Raw genomic sequence first — 17,677 nt, 5'->3', positions numbered from 1 at the left:
TAGAAATCAATCAACAATCCAAGAAAAAAAATAACGTGAAATAACTATATACAATAAATATAACATGAAATCAGTGTATATTAAATAAAAGTCAAACAACAATCCAAGGAACTATAAATAAATATCAAATAAAAAAAAAATAACCAACCAGTAGATGAAGCCCAAAATTAAAAAAGATTGTCAAAAAAATAAAAAAAAAAGTAAAAACAGCTTGAAAAAAAGGAGACAATATATAAAGTGCCAGTCATTTGCAAAAAAAAAAAAAAAAAAAAAAAAAGTAAAAACAGCTTGAAAAATGAAGCAGGCCTCCCTTTCTGCCAACATATAAAATGCCAGTCATTTGTAAAGATTGTCAAAAAAAAAAAAAAAAAAATTAAAAAAAAAAAAAGTAAAAACAGCTTGAAAAAAGGAGGCCTCCTTGACAATTATATAAAGTGCCAGTCATTTGCAAAAAAAAAAAAAAAGAAAAAAAAAGTAAAAACAGCTTGAAAAATTTATAAAAATAAGAAAAAAAAAAAAAAAGAAAAGCAATGTATGGGCCCATCTACTGATTAACAAAAATTGTTTAGTGGCCATCCCCCCCGGCACGATTTTGCTTCGCTCTCCTCTTTTCCTCCAGCCACTCCTGGACACTTCTGCCGGCTGAGGTGGAACAAAAGGTTTCCCTCCCAAAGCGGCTGTGGCCGAACTCTTTTGTTTTAGGACGGCCACAGCGCTGGCAAACAAAGGCCTCCACTTTTTTTCTTTGTTTGGGAGGGATACCTTGCTGTTGCGCCAGCTCCTCCGCCTCCTGTTTTTTCTTCCGCCGCCAGGCAGTGGTGCGGGGTACTGAAGGTTGTGCCGGTGGAGGCGGAGAAGCGGCAGTGTCAGCCGGCGGGAGGAGTGGCTGGGTGGCGGGTGCTTCTTGTGGCACGGGGGGGTGGCCAACAATTGGCGGTGCCACATCCACGGGGCCCCGAGTTCGCTGCGTCGCCTGACCGGACAGGTCAGGCAGGTCCGAGTATTCATGACATGGTGCAGCGGACTGCTCGGGGCCCGTGGGACGTGGCCGTACGGCAGGGGTGGGCTCCGAAGCAAGGGCCGAGCTGGATGGCAATGGCACGGCCATCTCCAGAGCCCGCCGTACCAGCTCCCTGGTGCGAGTGAGGTGCCTACAGGGACAGAAAGCAAAGTAAGTCAGGGTGGGAGGGAGGAGAGGGGCATGGTGGATCCCACTTGTCCAGTGTGTACTTACCATTGTGCCAGGGTGCGCTGATTGAGGGGGAATAACTGGATACGTGTCTGGGCCATGAGTACCGGGTTTGTAAGGATGTTCTCTTGGATGCAGATATAATCCCGCATCACAGCTGCCCAGCGGTTCACCCTCACGCCGCAGATGGTGGTTCCTTCGGGGTGAATCCTGGACAGCTCTATACAAACGGCCTCCACAAGGCGGCTGATGTTTGGCATCTGTGCGGCTTGGCCGCCTTGGCCGACCATACACCTACAAAATTCGGGGGGTGGGTTTTTGAGAGAGAGAGAGAGAGAGAGAGAGAGAGAGAGAGAGAGAGACAGAGAGAGTCAGTCAGTCAGTCCTGCCATTGATATCCAATCAAAAGGAAAGAGGCAACGCCAAACAGGTTGAGCACCTACCGTCGCAAGCTCTCCACTCCCGGTGTGACACTGGTCTGCGAGTGCTTGCGTCGGAACCTCCCCTTCACCAGTCTTTCCTGGTGGCGTGGCGGGAAGCGAACCGGGGCCTTGTCGCCCTCCGGCAATCGTTCCCAGAGAGCGACAATCTCCGCCACTTGCTGCTGAGTCACGTAGGCACGGTGACGCAGCGTCATGAGACTAGAGGCCAGGTTGACCACGTGCTCGTAACCCGGGCCAGTGTCAGCTCCAAGGCTACTCTGTTGGAGAAAGAGAGCGAAAGTGAGAAAGGGGAGTGAGTACTCATTGGATATTCCACAGGTATATCACGACTCGTCGGGAGAGACTTACTGGCTCGTGGGACACCCTTTGAATGGCCTCGTCTCCAGGGGAGGTCTCCTGGTCGGCTGGCCCAGACTGTGAGGCGCCGATGGCAGGTTGCGACTGGGACTTGTCAGACGACGGTTGTCGGGCGAAGTCCTCCTCAAGGCCGAAGAGGGTGTTTTCGAGATGTTCTTGTACTGACCCCTCGTTCTCTTGGAAGCCCTCGTCGACACTGTCGTCGTCGTCTGTATCAGTCCCATCCGGAGCGTCGGGATCCCTGCCCATCACTTCCTCCAGCACTCGACCGGTCTGCGAAAAAAGGTACTGGACGCCGATGAGCTCACCTGTGAAAAAGAGGGAACTGTTTTAAAATGAAAAGGGGGGGGGGGGGGGGGGAGGGAGAGAGAAAGAGAGACAGACAGACAGACGGCTCGACGCCCGCCTCACCAGTGTACTTCGCAGGCCGGGTGTGATCGTCAATTAGCTTCGTGCGATATAAAATTTCACTCAGCTCATTGACGGTGTGCTGGAGTTGGCCACTGTAGCAGACCATATCACGGTCTGCTGCCTCCACTGCTTGTGCCGCACGGTCCTCGTTCCACCGCGCCAGGCCTTCCAGCAGATAGGCGTGAAAGTGGGCCGCGCTGGCTGAAGTGCCTGAAAGACACAGTGAGTGAGTGAGAGAGAGAGAGAGAGAGAGAGAAAGATAAAAATGCAATGCCACCCACTCCCTTGCACAACACAGGTCACAAAGAACAGGTTTCTGGGCACCCTTACCAGGTATGAAGCGGTCCAGATGCAGGTGGAACGACTCCAACGAAGTTGAACCTCGCGCACACCTGAACACCGGCAGCGTCATCCCCCCTTTGACCAGCTGCCCGGTCTGCATGTACAGGTGCACGCCGGGTGGGTCCTGGATGCAGTGGAGGTGGCGCCTCTGTGTTTTCCAGATGTCCTGGATCTTAGCGCGGTCCAAAAGCGGGATACCCATGGTGTCAGTGGCGTCCCCGAAGGCCTCCAACATCTCGTCAATGAGCCGGCCAGTCTCCTCCGCCCCGCGCGTGCGGCGGCGGCAGTGGCGGGCCAGCTCCTTTAACGGGATGTTTCCCTGCCTGGAGCCTCGGGGACCCTTCCCCGCCTCACCAGCCTTGGCCTGTCGCAGCCGGGCGACGTCTCCCTCGTCCCACTCAAAAATGCAGAACGAGAGACGCGCCATGAAGAGGCTGTATAGTGGGTGGCTCTCCGTGGTAACACCCGCCGCGAAGCGTCGCATCAGGTGCCACACGTCGAGCCGCACCACTAGCTGATCCCACTGATGGAATAAGAGGGACACCTTGGATGGTCCCCCGTGGGAACAGCAGTCTCGGTCCACATAGAGGACCAGAGGCGGGGGAAACACCGGCATCACGGTATCGCCGCATCAGCCCGGTGGCCATGGGGTACAGGCCAGCACCCTCGGCTGCAGTGAGGACGCTGATTAAGACCTGGCCGTACTCATTCCCCACGTTGGTCACCCAGGCTGCCGTTCCTGCCGCGGCACCAGCAAGTTTCTTGGTCACCTGAACGATGAAAGGGAGAGTGACGGTAAGCTGGAAGGAAGGAAGGAAGGAAGGAAGGAAGGAAGGAAGGGATGGCGATATTGCTCACCTTCTTGGTTGAGTCCATCTTCAAGAATGAGCCAAAGATGGAGGTGATCCGGGCCTTGGTCTCTTCTATCCTCGAAGCCACCTCCCTGGCATAGATGGACAGCAACCACTTTACACCGGGCACCGGGGTCATCCGTGGTGGTCGAGGCGTAGTTGTAGATGGCTCGGCACCCGATGTGATGAACTTGGTGGCCGCGAACATGAACTTTCTGGACCGCTCCAACCAGGACTTGACGTGCTCCTCGAGCAGATATTTGCGCAGCCGGGTGGCCCCGTTGCCCAGCGTGCGCTCACGCATCTGCCCGATGAGCTTTTTGTCGCAGGATAATCTGTGTTGAGACAGAACAGAGACGTTAGGACTGCCCGTGTGTGCCTGTCTACCTATGGAGAGTTGACCCAGCCATCGGAGACTCCTTGTCTGACCTGTAAGTCAGGATAGCTGGAAAGTCATCCAGGTGGGTGCAGTGCAGCTGATCCAAGACATCCTGCGACCAGCCCGCCACCTTCTTCTTGCAGCGCCGGCACTCCAGGTACTCCGTGGCCATAAAGTACCATCCGTCTGACTCCAGGACCCTCCGGACGGTCCTGTAGAGTCCGGCTCCCGACAACCTGTGGCTGCACACCGTGCAGGACAGCTTGTAGCCCCACATGCGGTACGGCATCCACAGGAAGAACGGGCGCTGAAAAAAGGTGTCGGGCGATGTCGGGGGCTGGAGGTGCACGTTGCGGGGGCCGGGAGGATACCACCAAAGGCGAAGGTTGGACGTCAGAACAGGCTTTCCATCCTTGCCCCTGGTGAAAAGGGCCCGACTTACCCACGCATGCTGTTCTTTGGGTAGGGAAGTCCTCCAGCCCTCGGGTAAAAGTAGCTGTGTGTGTGAGAGAGAAAGAAAGAGAGACGGCATGAGCAAGAGAAAAAGAAACAAAAAGAATCAGACAGGCCCTGTTCCTTTCCCGGCAATGCAATTCGAACAAACACATCCTTTTAACTCACCTCTCTCCTGGCTACGGACAGCGTTTGCGAAGGCTGCTTTCCCGGATCAGCCGTCGGTTGGGAGCGCTGGGATGGCACGGGCCCTCCACTGGTTGCAGACTGGGAGGTAGATGCTGGGGAAGATTGTTTACAAATTCAAACAAATAACAGGTTAAACAGAAAAAGTGAAGGAGCCACCACCAGTTTCCATGGGTGGCGGTCACTTACCAGCCTCCAACTCCATGCTGGCCGACAGCAGCACGTCATCGGGAATCTCGACGACGGAGGCTGCTGCAGAGAGAGAGGCGGTGGGGGTAACAGTGGTGGTTTTGGGAAGGGAGGAGGTTGCTGCTGCCTTTGCCTCGTCTCTCCGCCGCACATACAGCTGGAGCGCATGCATCTTGGTCCCGACTTTGGTGGTCTGGCGCCGGAGCCATTTGATGTAACTGCGTTGCGGTACGAAAGTGGGAACGGTAACAGGTGAACAAATGGAAGCAGGGTCCCACTACCTTGCTGTGCCCTTCTCCTCAGACCCCACCCAAAAGTCTCTCACCTCTTAGCCTCCCGATCTTCCGCATCGTAAAGGGCCTCAAACTTCAGGTGTCCATGTTGGCCGAAGCCGACGAGCCTCTTGCCCTCGTCCAGGGTCCTGGCCGACCCGTCTCTCTCCCGTCGACGACGGATGGCCGTCTTCACATCGGGAAAGAGCCAGGCGTAGGACTCCAGGGCGTTCTTATTGCTCGCCAGCGGGCTATCCGACACCTGGCCATCTTCGCGCTCCCTCTGGTGGGTTGCCAACACCATGACGGCATAGCCGAGGTCATGGGTCAGCAACCATTTAAAAGTTTGACCCCGGTACTGTCCAAACTGGAGCTCGCTGACGCTGCGCACCAGCCTGGAGTCCCCGGGGTCACCGCCTGCTGCCCGCACCTGTCTCCTGGCCTGCTCCTTGACCATCTCGGCCGACTTGACCCTGTACGGCACGGTGGCGCTCACGCCGTATGCCTTGGCGACCTGGATCGCCTCGGCGGAGGCCTTCAGGGTCAGTTCGCCGGAGGTCTCGCGGCGGAACTGTGGCACAGGATTCAAGCTGGATAAATCAGACAAACCAAGAGAAAGTTACAGTTCCATTCCAAAGTTTTACAACACCTCTGTTTTTCTTCAAATTTAACCAGCTGGAATGCAACGAGCGACCTGAAACAGATCCGCAGGAAACTGGCAGACATTTACATTTAAAGTGTAGGTTATCAAAAACTGAAATTAAAAGAAATTTCAGAATATTACAAATTGGCCTTCATGGAACAACTAATAGGTTACAACCTACATATAGTCTGCACCAAGCCACGTTGCCTCCAACAGAGATCAAATAAAGAGTAACTGAGCATGCAAAAAGAAAAAAGGAACAAGGGAACAACAGGATGATAAACCGCCACCTTTGAACAAAGTCTATAAGCGCCAAGCCCGATATTCCAAAAACTTTTTGAATGAATCTTTGTGTTATTTAACCTATGAATACTTACATGTCAACACCGCAGGCGATGTTGGGTCTATTAAAATAACGCAATCAACCATTACGTCAATTAAAAAAAGAAACCTTTGTTTTAAGAGGAACACTGCTACTACAAACAAAGACTCACGTAAGAACACTAGTGGCAGCCATGGCAAGGGATACCAGAAAGTTAATTCTGAAAGAGTAAGGGAACATAGACACAAAATAAATAAAATGGTTGGTAATACTAGTGCTGGATTTTTTTTAAGGCCTTTAATAATATTACAACTACATTGTTACACTGCAATTTCCTATTGTTAGCATTATTATTATTATTATTATTATTATTCATTATTAACAAACACAATTATAACGCAATTCTGTCCAGACTATTTACAGATATCTATATTACTGAAACCAGTTTGCTAAAATGAAAAAAAAAAAAAAAAAAAAAAGAATACTTTCATTAATATGTACAAAAGAAAAAAATTCTCATTAGATTAAACTACATCTTTTTTATTTCACTTCACTATAATCCTTGTACAGTATAGCAGCAGCACTATTTTATAGTTATATTACTTATTACACTACTTGTCAAAGTATCGCTATGTAGTCGCTAAAAAGAAAAAAAAAAGAACACTTTCGTTAATATGCACATAAGAAAATAAAATTAAGTACATTAAAACTTCACGTTTTATTTCACTTCACTATAATTCTTGGGTACTAATAGTAGCAGCAATAGTACCATTTTAATAGTACCAGCGGGCCCACTTGAAGATAAAAGAAAGAACATGACATCGCCGCTTTTAGGCGGGGAGGCGGGTCTTTCGGAGCAAAAAAAAATAGAACAAATCTTGTTCAGCCAGTCAGAGTTCACAAAACTTTCAAAAGTAGAACACCTCGACCAATTAGAACACAGGCGTTTCCGCGTGAGCCAATCGCTGCACAGGGCTGCTTGTCAATCACCCGAGAAAATAGAACAAAAGAAGGACAAAATAGCACAGCAGATCGGCTCCCAGCAGGCGCAAGGATGACACGCAAAATCGTGAAGCGCTCCTCTTTTCTTCCTAAATACGTCACAGTCGTTTGTCACTTCAACGAATCTTCTTCCATTGAACTATCACACAGAGTCAGCAAAATGAAGTTCGGGTGATGCTGTACAGCTCCTATGAGGGTTGGGAAGATCTGGTAACGGTAAAGGCAATGCTCAAAAAACATTGCGCTCCACCCTGCAACTCGATCCTGAAATGGTGAAGGAGACATGGGACAGGAATGTGACTTACATCTATGGTCAGTCCGATTGCCATCCTTTTCCCGACTAATTCCAAGCTTTCGGTAGTCACTGTCTTCTTCTCTGTACCGTCGGCAAGTTTTCCCAGCCGAGAACGGGGTAGTGGAAAGTCCCTTCATGCCAGACACTAAATCATAAATGGCATTGTCCGATACACGACAGGGATATTTTTTTCGAAGCGAGAGTCAACATAAAGGAGTACGGACAGAACTCCAACGGCTCTTTGTTTTAATATGCGACGATGCTAAAACCAAACTCCTCTGACGTAACGCGGTCCTCACCCTTCTGAGTGTGGAAATTACGAACTACCTCCATGTTGCGCCGTCAACCAAAGTCAGTCTTCGCTCCCTCTTTGGTGAGGATGGGGTATTTCTGCTGCGAGTAATACAGTTTCTTCTCTCCCGGCGTATGCCGTTAATGGAAATTCAGCTGTTTACTTTTACGTTTCTCTCAGCGAGGGAATCTGGAGTTGAGCGTCATGCCAGTTTTAGCCAAAGATGGCGCTGTCTCAGCGTCAGACAAAATTCTTAATGTCCAGAGAAGGGCGTCAGTGGTTGGTCTCTCCTTATCTAATACAGCAGAAATTTGAATGGTCGCGATAACTTCAGTTCATGTTTGGATAGGATAGTACATTGAGTTTTCGAGAAAACCAGCTATTTTTTTCTTTTCCACGTTTCTAAAAAGACGACGGATTAATTAACTGACGGCAATGGTTGGCTCCTGGGATCAGCAGTTTGGCCATTTAAAATTCAATCTTTAATTTCCAAGGAGGATGAAGAGTTTTGTCTTTAATCATTTCTATCATTTTTTTTCTTCTAATATTTCGATGATTATATTTTTATTTTTAACAGTTTAATGTATCTTTGAGTAGGTTAGCGTCAGAGTTGATCATTTCCTGTAGGCAAAAGCAAGGATTTCACGGTGCCTGTACACATTCTCAATCCTTCTCAGTGGTGTTCCAGCCAGAAAAATTCATCCCGAAAATTGGTGTATTTCTAGTATGAGCAAAGAAATCAACCTCTGAGAAAATTCAGCAAGTGACGGTGACCACGCCCACAAATGCGGCCCGCCCTTGGGGCGGGGCACATGTTATATGAAATTTGCATAGGCCTAGGTGCCCTCTCTCTGAATTTTATACTGGAAAATGGCAAAGAGAGACGCTGGATGCTACGCTGCCCATTGTCTGCTGCTTCTCCACACTACTACTCATGGTGTTTAATCATTAGAAGAGACTGAAACCAGGTAATTTGAGCTGAACAGTCAAGCGAATTACACCACAATAGTCTGACGAGGTGGTGCGTCCCCCGTACTTAAGCACAGAGCCTTCCCCCCAAATCTGTACTTGCTCTGGCAGTACATCAACTAAAATTGGAGCGATACAGAGAAGATTAGCATGGCCCCTGCGCAAAAAATGCCAGCCGATCTGCGAGGCTGAGCCGGGTCCGTAAAAGGTGAAAGGGGCGGGCGCATGGCGCATAGCCGATTAGCCACGCGGTCGCGGGAAGGTAAACAGAGAGCCCTTAAAGCGGCGGCGGGCGGGACAGAAGCAGGCAGGCAGACACAACGATTCAATCCACAAGGTTTATAAAATGAAATATATACATATAATAAATAGAAATCAATCAACAATCCAAGAAAAAAAATAACGTGAAATAACTATATACAATAAATATAACATGAAATCAGTGTATATTAAATAAAAGTCAAACAACAATCCAAGGAACTATAAATAAATATCAAATAAAAAAAAAATAACCAACCAGTAGATGAAGCCCAAAATTAAAAAAGATTGTCAAAAAAATAAAAAAAAAAGTAAAAACAGCTTGAAAAAAAGGAGACAATATATAAAGTGCCAGTCATTTGCAAAAAAAAAAAAAAAAAAAAAAAAAAGTAAAAACAGCTTGAAAAAAGGAGACAATATATAAAGTGCCAGTCATTTGCAAAAAAAAAAAAAAAGTAAAAACAGCTTGAAAAATTTATAAAAATAAGAAAAAAAAAAAAAAAGAAAAGCAATGTATGGGCCCATCTACTGATTAACAAAAATTGTTTAGTGGCCATCCCCCCCGGCACGATTTTGCTTCGCTCTCCTCTTTTCCTCCAGCCACTCCTGGACACTTCTGCCGGCTGAGGTGGAACAAAAGGTTTCCCTCCCAAAGCGGCTGTGGCCGAACTCTTTTGTTTTAGGACGGCCACAGCGCTGGCAAACAAAGGCCTCCACTTTTTTTCTTTGTTTGGGAGGGATACCTTGCTGTTGCGCCAGCTCCTCCGCCTCCTGTTTTTTCTTCCGCCGCCAGGCAGTGGTGCGGGGTACTGAAGGTTGTGCCGGTGGAGGCGGAGAAGCGGCAGTGTCAGCCGGCGGGAGGAGTGGCTGGGTGGCGGGTGCTTTTTGTGGCACGGGGGGGTGGCCAACAATTGGCGGTGCCACATCCACGGGGCCCCGAGTTCGCTGCGTCGCCTGACCGGACAGGTCAGGCAGGTCCGAGTATTCATGACATGGTGCAGCGGACTGCTCGGGGCCCGTGGGACGTGGCCGTACGGCAGGGGTGGGCTCCGAAGCAAGGGCCGAGCTGGATGGCAATGGCACGGCCATCTCCAGAGCCCGCCGTACCAGCTCCCTGGTGCGAGTGAGGTGCCTACAGGGACAGAAAGCAAAGTAAGTCAGGGTGGGAGGGAGGAGAGGGGCATGGTGGATCCCACTTGTCCAGTGTGTACTTACCATTGTGCCAGGGTGCGCTGATTGAGGGGGAATAACTGGATACGTGTCTGGGCCATGAGTACCGGGTTTGTAAGGATGTTCTCTTGGATGCAGATATAATCCCGCATCACAGCTGCCCAGCGGTTCACCCTCACGCCGCAGATGGTGGTTCCTTCGGGGTGAATCCTGGACAGCTCTATACAAACGGCCTCCACAAGGCGGCTGATGTTTGGCATCTGTGCGGCTTGGCCGCCTTGGCCGACCATACACCTACAAAATTCGGGGGGTGGGTTTTTGAGAGAGAGAGAGAGAGAGAGAGAGAGAGAGAGAGAGAGAGAGAGAGAGAGAGAGAGAGACAGAGAGAGTCAGTCAGTCAGTCAGTCCTGCCATTGATATCCAATCAAAAGGAAAGAGGCAACGCCAAACAGGTTGAGCACCTACCGTCGCAAGCTCTCCACTCCCGGTGTGACACTGGTCTGCGAGTGCTTGCGTCGGAACCTCCCCTTCACCAGTCTTTCCTGGTGGCGTGGCGGGAAGCGAACCGGGGCCTTGTCGCCCTCCGGCAATCGTTCCCAGAGAGCGACAATCTCCGCCACTTGCTGCTGAGTCACGTAGGCACGGTGACGCAGCGTCATGAGACTAGAGGCCAGGTTGACCACGTGCTCGTAACCCGGGCCAGTGTCAGCTCCAAGGCTACTCTGTTGGAGAAAGAGAGCGAAAGTGAGAAAGGGGAGTGAGTACTCATTGGATATTCCACAGGTATATCACGACTCGTCGGGAGAGACTTACTGGCTCGTGGGACACCCTTTGAATGGCCTCGTCTCCAGGGGAGGTCTCCTGGTCGGCTGGCCCAGACTGTGAGGCGCCGATGGCAGGTTGCGACTGGGACTTGTCAGACGACGGTTGTCGGGCGAAGTCCTCCTCAAGGCCGAAGAGGGTGTTTTCGAGATGTTCTTGTACTGACCCCTCGTTCTCTTGGAAGCCCTCGTCGACACTGTCGTCGTCGTCTGTATCAGTCCCATCCGGAGCGTCGGGATCCCTGCCCATCACTTCCTCCAGCACTCGACCGGTCTGCGAAAAAAGGTACTGGACGCCGATGAGCTCACCTGTGAAAAAGAGGGAACTGTTTTAAAATGAAAAGGGGGGGGGGGGGGGGGGAGGGAGAGAGAAAGAGAGACAGACAGACAGACGGCTCGACGCCCGCCTCACCAGTGTACTTCGCAGGCCGGGTGTGATCGTCAATTAGCTTCGTGCGATATAAAATTTCACTCAGCTCATTGACGGTGTGCTGGGGTTGGCCACTGTAGCAGACCATATCACGGTCTGCTGCCTCCACTGCTTGTGCCGCACGGTCCTCGTTCCACCGCGCCAGGCCTTCCAGCAGATAGGCCTGAAAGTGGGCCGCGCTGGCTGAAGTGCCTGAAAGACACAGTGAGTGAGTGAGAGAGAGAGAGAGAGAGAAAGATAAAAATGCAATGCCACCCACTCCCTTGCACAACACAGGTCACAAAGAACAGGTTTCTGGGCACCCTTACCAGGTATGAAGCGGTCCAGATGCAGGTGGAACGACTCCAACGAAGTTGAACCTCGCGCACACCTGAACACCGGCAGCGTCATCCCCCCTTTGACCAGCTGCCCGGTCTGCATGTACAGGTGCACGCCGGGTGGGTCCTGGATGCAGTGGAGGTGGCGCCTCTGTGTTTTCCAGATGTCCTGGATCTTAGCGCGGTCCAAAAGCGGGATACCCATGGTGTCAGTGGCGTCCCCGAAGGCCTCCAACATCTCGTCAATGAGCCGGCCAGTCTCCTCCGCCCCGCGCGTGCGGCGGCGGCAGTGGCGGGCCAGCTCCTTTAACGGGATGTTTCCCTGCCTGGAGCCTCGGGGACCCTTCCCCGCCTCACCAGCCTTGGCCTGTCGCAGCCGGGCGACGTCTCCCTCGTCCCACTCAAAAATGCAGAACGAGAGACGCGCCATGAAGAGGCTGTATAGTGGGTGGCTCTCCGTGGTAACACCCGCCGCGAAGCGTCGCATCAGGTGCCACACGTCGAGCCGCACCACTAGCTGATCCCACTGATGGAATAAGAGGGACACCTTGGATGGTCCCCCGTGGGAACAGCAGTCTCGGTCCACATAGAGGACCAGAGGCGGGGAAACACCGGCATCACGGTATCGCCGCATCAGCCCGGTGGCCATGGGGTACAGGCCAGCACCCTCGGCTGCAGTGAGGACGCTGATTAAGACCTGGCCGTACTCATTCCCCACGTTGGTCACCCAGGCTGCCGTTCCTGCCGCGGCACCAGCAAGTTTCTTGGTCACCTGAACGATGAAAGGGAGAGTGACGGTAAGCTGGAAGGAAGGAAGGAAGGAAGGAAGGAAGGAAGGAAGGAAGGGATGGCGATATTGCTCACCTTCTTGGTTGAGTCCATCTTCAAGAATGAGCCAAAGATGGAGGTGATCCGGGCCTTGGTCTCTTCTATCCTCGAAGCCACCTCCCTGGCATAGATGGACAGCAACCACTTTACACCGGGCACCGGGGTCATCCGTGGTGGTCGAGGCGTAGTCGTAGATGGCTCGGCACCCGATGTGATGAACTTGGTGGCCGCGAACATGAACTTTCTGGACCGCTCCAACCAGGACTTGACGTGCTCCTCGAGCAGATATTTGCGCAGCCGGGTGGCCCCGTTGCCCAGCGTGCGCTCACGCATCTGCCCGATGAGCTTTTTGTCGCAGGATAATCTGTGTTGAGACAGAACAGAGACGTTAGGACTGCCCGTGTGTGCCTGTCTACCTATGGAGAGTTGACCCAGCCATCGGAGACTCCTTGTCTGACCTGTAAGTCAGGATAGCTGGAAAGTCATCCAGGTGGGTGCAGTGCAGCTGATCCAAGACATCCTGCGACCAGCCCGCCACCTTCTTCTTGCAGCGCCGGCACTCCAGGTACTCCGTGGCCATAAAGTACCATCCGTCTGACTCCAGGACCCTCCGGACGGTCCTGTAGAGTCCGGCTCCCGACAACCTGTGGCTGCACACCGTGCAGGACAGCTTGTAGCCCCACATGCGGTACGGCATCCACAGGAAGAACGGGCGCTGAAAAAAGGTGTCGGGCGATGTCGGGGGCTGGAGGTGCACGTTGCGGGGGCCGGGAGGATACCACCAAAGGCGAAGGTTGGACGTCAGAACAGGCTTTCCATCCTTGCCCCTGGTGAAAAGGGCCCGACTTACCCACGCATGCTGTTCTTTGGGTAGGGAAGTCCTCCAGCCCTCGGGTAAAAGTAGCTGTGTGTGTGAGAGAGAAAGAAAGAGAGACGGCATGAGCAAGAGAAAAAGAAACAAAAAGAATCAGACAGGCCCTGTTCCTTTCCCGGCAATGCAATTCGAACAAACACATCCTTTTAACTCACCTCTCTCCTGGCTACAGACAGCATTTGCGAAGGCTGCTTTCCCGGATCAGCCGTCGGTTGGGAGCGCTGGGATGGCACGGGCCCTCCACTGGTTGCAGACTGGGAGGTAGATGCTGGGGAAGATTGTTTACAAATTCAAACAAATAACAGGTTAAACAGAAAAAGTGAAGGAGCCACCACCAGTTTCCATGGGTGGCGGTCACTTACCAGCCTCCAACTCCATGCTGGCCGACAGCAGCACGTCATCGGGAATCTCGACGACGGAGGCTGCTGCAGAGAGAGAGGCGGTGGGGGTAACAGTGGTGGTTTTGGGAAGGGAGGAGGTTGCTGCTGCCTTTGCCTCGTCTCTCCGCCGCACATACAGCTGGAGCGCATGCATCTTGGTCCCGACTTTGGTGGTCTGGCGCCGGAGCCATTTGATGTAACTGCGTTGCGGTACGAAAGTGGGAACGGTAACAGGTGAACAAATGGAAGCAGGGTCCCACTACCTTGCTGTGCCCTTCCCCTCAGACCCCACCCCAAAAGTCTCTCACCTCTTAGCCTCCCGATCTTCCGCATCGTAAAGGGCCTCAAACGTCAGGTGTCCATGTTGGCCGAAGCCGACGAGCCTCTTGCCCTCGTCCAGGGTCCTGGCCGACCCGTCTCTCTCCCGTCGACGACGGATGGCCGTCTTCACATCGGGAAAGAGCCAGGCGTAGGACTCCAGGGCGTTCTTATTGCTCGCCAGCGGGCTATCCGACACCTGGCCATCTTCGCGCTCCCTCTGGTGGGTTGCCAACACCATGACGGCATAGCCGAGGTCATGGGTCAGCAACCATTTAAAAGTTTGACCCCGGTACTGTCCAAACTGGAGCTCGCTGACGCTGCGCACCAGCCTGGAGTCCCCGGGGTCACCGCCTGCTGCCCGCACCTGTCTCCTGGCCTGCTCCTTGACCATCTCGGCCGACTTGACCCTGTACGGCACGGTGGCGCTCACGCCGTATGCCTTGGCGACCTGGATCGCCTCGGCGGAGGCCTTCAGGGTCAGTTCGCCGGAGGTCTCGCGGCGGAACTGTGGCACAGGATTCAAGCTGGATAAATCAGACAAACCAAGAGAAAGTTACAGTTCCATTCCAAAGTTTTACAACACCTCTGTTTTTCTTCAAATTTAACCAGCTGGAATGCAACGAGCGACCTGAAACAGATCCGCAGGAAACTGGCAGACATTTACATTTAAAGTGTAGGTTATCAAAAACTGAAATTAAAAGAAATTTCAGAATATTACAAATTGGCCTTCATGGAACAACTAATAGGTTACAACCTACATATAGTCTGCACCAAGCCACGTTGCCTCCAACAGAGATCAAATAAAGAGTAACTGAGCATGCAAAAAGAAAAAAGGAACAAGGGAACAACAGGATGATAAACCGCCACCTTTGAACAAAGTCTATAAGCGCCAAGCCCGATATTCCAAAAACTTTTTGAATGAATCTTTGTGTTATTTAACCTATGAATACTTACATGTCAACACCGCAGGCGATGTTGGGTCTATTAAAATAACGCAATCAACCATTACGTCAATTAAAAAAAGAAACCTTTGTTTTAAGAGGAACACTGCTACTACAAACAAAGACTCACGTAAGAACACTAGTGGCAGCCATGGCAAGGGATACCAGAAAGTTAATTCTGAAAGAGTAAGGGAACATAGACACAAAATAAATAAAATGGTTGGTAATACTAGTGCTGGATTTTTTTTAAGGCCTTTAATAATATTACAACTACATTGTTACACTGCAATTTCCTATTGTTAGCATTATTATTATTATTATTATTATTATTCATTATTAACAAACACAATTATAACGCAATTCTGTCCAGACTATTTACAGATATCTATATTACTGAAACCAGTTTGCTAAAATGAAAAAAAAAAAAAAAAAAAGAATACTTTCATTAATATGTACAAAAGAAATAAATTCTCATTAGATTAAACTACATCTTTTTTATTTCACTTCACTATAATCCTTGTACAGTATAGCAGCAGCACTATTTTATAGTTATATTACTTATTACACTACTTGTCAAAGTATCGCTATGTAGTCGCTAAAAAGAAAAAAAAAAGAACACTTTCGTTAATATGCACATAAGAAAATAAAATTAAGTACATTAAAACTTCACGTTTTATTTCACTTCACTATAATTCTTGGGTACTAATAGTAGCAGCAATAGTACCATTTTAATAGTACCAGCGGGCCCACTTGAAGATAAAAGAAAGAACATGACATCGCCGCTTTTAGGCGGGGAGGCGGGTCTTTCGGAGCAAAAAAAAATAGAACAAATCTTGTTCAGCCAGTCAGAGTTCACAAAACTTTCAAAAGTAGAACACCTCGACCAATTAGAACACAGGCGTTTCCGCGTGAGCCAATCGCTGCACAGGGCTGCTTGTCAATCACCCGAGAAAATAGAACAAAAGAAGGACAAAATAGCACAGCAGATCGGCTCCCAGCAGGCGCAAGGATGACACGCAAAATCGTGAAGCGCTCCTCTTTTCTTCCTAAATACGTCACAGTCATTTGTCACTTCAACGAATCTTCTTCCATTGAACTATCACACAGAGTCAGCAAAATGAAGTTCGGGTGATGCTGTACAGCTCCTATGAGGGTTGGGAAGATCTGGTAACGGTAAAGGCAATGCTCAAAAAACATTGCACTCCACCCTGCAACTCGATCCTGAAATGGTGAAGGAGACATGGGACAGGAATGTGACTTACATCTATGGTCAGTCCGATTGCCATCCTTTTCCCGACTAATTCCAAGCTTTCGGTAGTCACTGTCTTCTTCTCTGTACCGTCGGCAAGTTTTCCCAGCCGAGAACGGGGTACTGGAAAGTCCCTTCATGCCAGACACTAAATCATAAATGGCATTGTCCGATACACGACAGGGATATTTTTTTCGAAGCGAGAGTCAACATAAAGGAGTACGGACAGAACTCCAACGGCTCTTTGTTTTAATATGCGACGATGCTAAAACCAAACTCCTCTGACGTAACGCGGTCCTCACCCTTCTGAGTGTGGAAATTACGAACTACCTCCATGTTGCGCCGTCGACCAAAGTCAGTCTTCGCTCCCTCTTTGGTGAGGATGGGGTATTTCTGCTGCGAGTAATACAGTTTCTTCTCTCCCGGCGTATGCCGTTAATGGAAATTCAGCTGTTTACTTTTACGTTTCTCTCAGCGAGGGAATCTGGAGTTGAGCGTCATGCCAGTTTTAGCCAAAGATGGCGCTGTCTCAGCGTCAGACAAAATTCTTAATGTCCAGAGAAGGGCGTCAGTGGTTGGTCTCTCCTTATCTAATACAGCAGAGATTTGAATGGTCGCGATAACTTCACTTCATGTTTGGATAGGATAGTACATTGAGTTTTCGAGAAAACCAGCTATTTTTTTCTTTTCCACGTTTCTAAAAAGACGACGGATTAATTAACTGACGGCAATGGTTGGCTCCTGGGATCAGCAGTTTGGCCATTTAAAATTCAATCTTTAATTTCCAAGGAGGATGAAGAGTTTTGTCTTTAATCATTTCTATCATTTTTTTTCTTCTAATATTTCGATGATTATATTTTTATTTTTAACAGTTTAATGTATCTTTGAGTAGGTTAGCGTCAGAGTTGATCATTTCCTGTAGGCAAAAGCAAGGATTTCACGGTGCCTGTACACATTCTCAATCCTTCTCAGTGGTGTTCCAGCCAGAAAAATTCATCCCGAAAATTGGTGTATTTCTAGTATGAGCAAAGAAATCAACCTCTGAGAAAATTCAGCAAGTGACGGTGACCACGCCCACAAATGCGGCCCGCCCTTGGGGCGGGGCACATGTTATATGAAATTTGCATAAGCCTAGGTGCCCTCTCTCTGAATTTTATACTGGAAAATGGCAAAGAGAGACGCTGGATGCTACGCTGGCCATTGTCTGCTGCTTCTCCACACTACTACTCAGGGTGTTTAATCATTAGAAGAGACTGAAACCAGGTAATTTGAGCTGAACAGTCAAGCGAATTACACCACAATAGTCTGACGAGGTGGTGCGTCCCCCGTACTTAAGCACAGAGCCTTCCCCCCAAATCTGTACTTGCTCTGGCAGTACATCAACTAAAATTGGAGCGATACAGAGAAGATTAGCATGGCCCCTGCGCAAGGATGACACGCAAAATCGTGAAGCGCTCCTCTTTTCTTCCTAAATACGTCACAGTCATTTGTCA

At 50.0% G+C, this 17,677-nt stretch overlaps 2 protein-coding genes and 2 non-coding genes across 4 annotated transcripts in view; 2 read left to right on the top strand and 2 right to left on the bottom strand.

The window, feature by feature from the left end:
• Window positions 1–16,324, bottom strand: part of LOC114666174 (uncharacterized) — a 35,508-nt gene extending 19,184 nt beyond the window's left edge. The window contains exons 1-9 of the mRNA XM_051924793.1: window positions 16,198–16,324; window positions 15,330–15,342; window positions 15,066–15,113; window positions 14,949–14,975; window positions 13,982–14,518; window positions 13,656–13,873; window positions 13,449–13,561; window positions 12,878–13,323; window positions 3,601–3,928 (exon numbers count right to left, since the gene is read on the bottom strand). Coding sequence (XP_051780753.1) covers window positions 3,601–3,928; window positions 12,878–13,323; window positions 13,449–13,561; window positions 13,656–13,873; window positions 13,982–14,518; window positions 14,949–14,975; window positions 15,066–15,113; window positions 15,330–15,342; window positions 16,198–16,324 — 1,857 coding nt within the window. The remainder of the gene's footprint in view (window positions 1–3,600; window positions 3,929–12,877; window positions 13,324–13,448; window positions 13,562–13,655; window positions 13,874–13,981; window positions 14,519–14,948; window positions 14,976–15,065; window positions 15,114–15,329; window positions 15,343–16,197) is intronic.
• LOC114644164 (nematocyst expressed protein 3-like) lies at window positions 566–1,501 on the bottom strand. Its single transcript, XM_028792397.2, has 2 exons — window positions 1,235–1,501; window positions 566–1,151 (listed from the first exon to the last, which is right to left on the bottom strand). Exons 1-2 carry the CDS (start codon window positions 1,477–1,479, stop codon window positions 566–568), a joined length of 831 nt encoding a protein of 276 aa, XP_028648230.2. The 5' UTR covers window positions 1,480–1,501.
• LOC127527328 (U6 spliceosomal RNA) lies at window positions 8,691–8,797 on the top strand. The gene has a single exon (XR_007934629.1). It is a non-coding gene; the product is annotated as a U6 spliceosomal RNA (small nuclear RNA).
• Window positions 16,325–17,543: 1,219 nt separating the features above from the next.
• LOC127527316 (U6 spliceosomal RNA) lies at window positions 17,544–17,650 on the top strand. The gene has a single exon (XR_007934616.1). It is a non-coding gene; the product is annotated as a U6 spliceosomal RNA (small nuclear RNA).
• Window positions 17,651–17,677: the final 27 nt, after the last annotated feature.

The sequence above is a fragment of the Erpetoichthys calabaricus genome, chromosome 3 (assembly GCF_900747795.2).
Source record: "Erpetoichthys calabaricus chromosome 3, fErpCal1.3, whole genome shotgun sequence".
Classification (NCBI taxonomy): Eukaryota; Metazoa; Chordata; class Cladistia; order Polypteriformes; family Polypteridae; genus Erpetoichthys; species Erpetoichthys calabaricus.
Note: the sequence above shows the minus strand (reverse complement) of the source record. Positions and strands in the feature narration are given on the sequence as shown.

What these genes read in the sequence shown, in the direction of transcription:
- LOC114644164 (XM_028792397.2), bottom strand. Translation starts at nt 1,479, where the DNA reads ATGGTCGGCCAAGGCGGCCAAGCCGCACAGATGCCAAACATCAGCCGC. An exon ending in CAGCGCACCCTGGCACAATG is followed by an intron (nt 1,152 to 1,234) that starts GTAAGTACACAC and finishes CTGTCCCTGTAG; the next exon opens with GCACCTCACTCGCACCAGGG.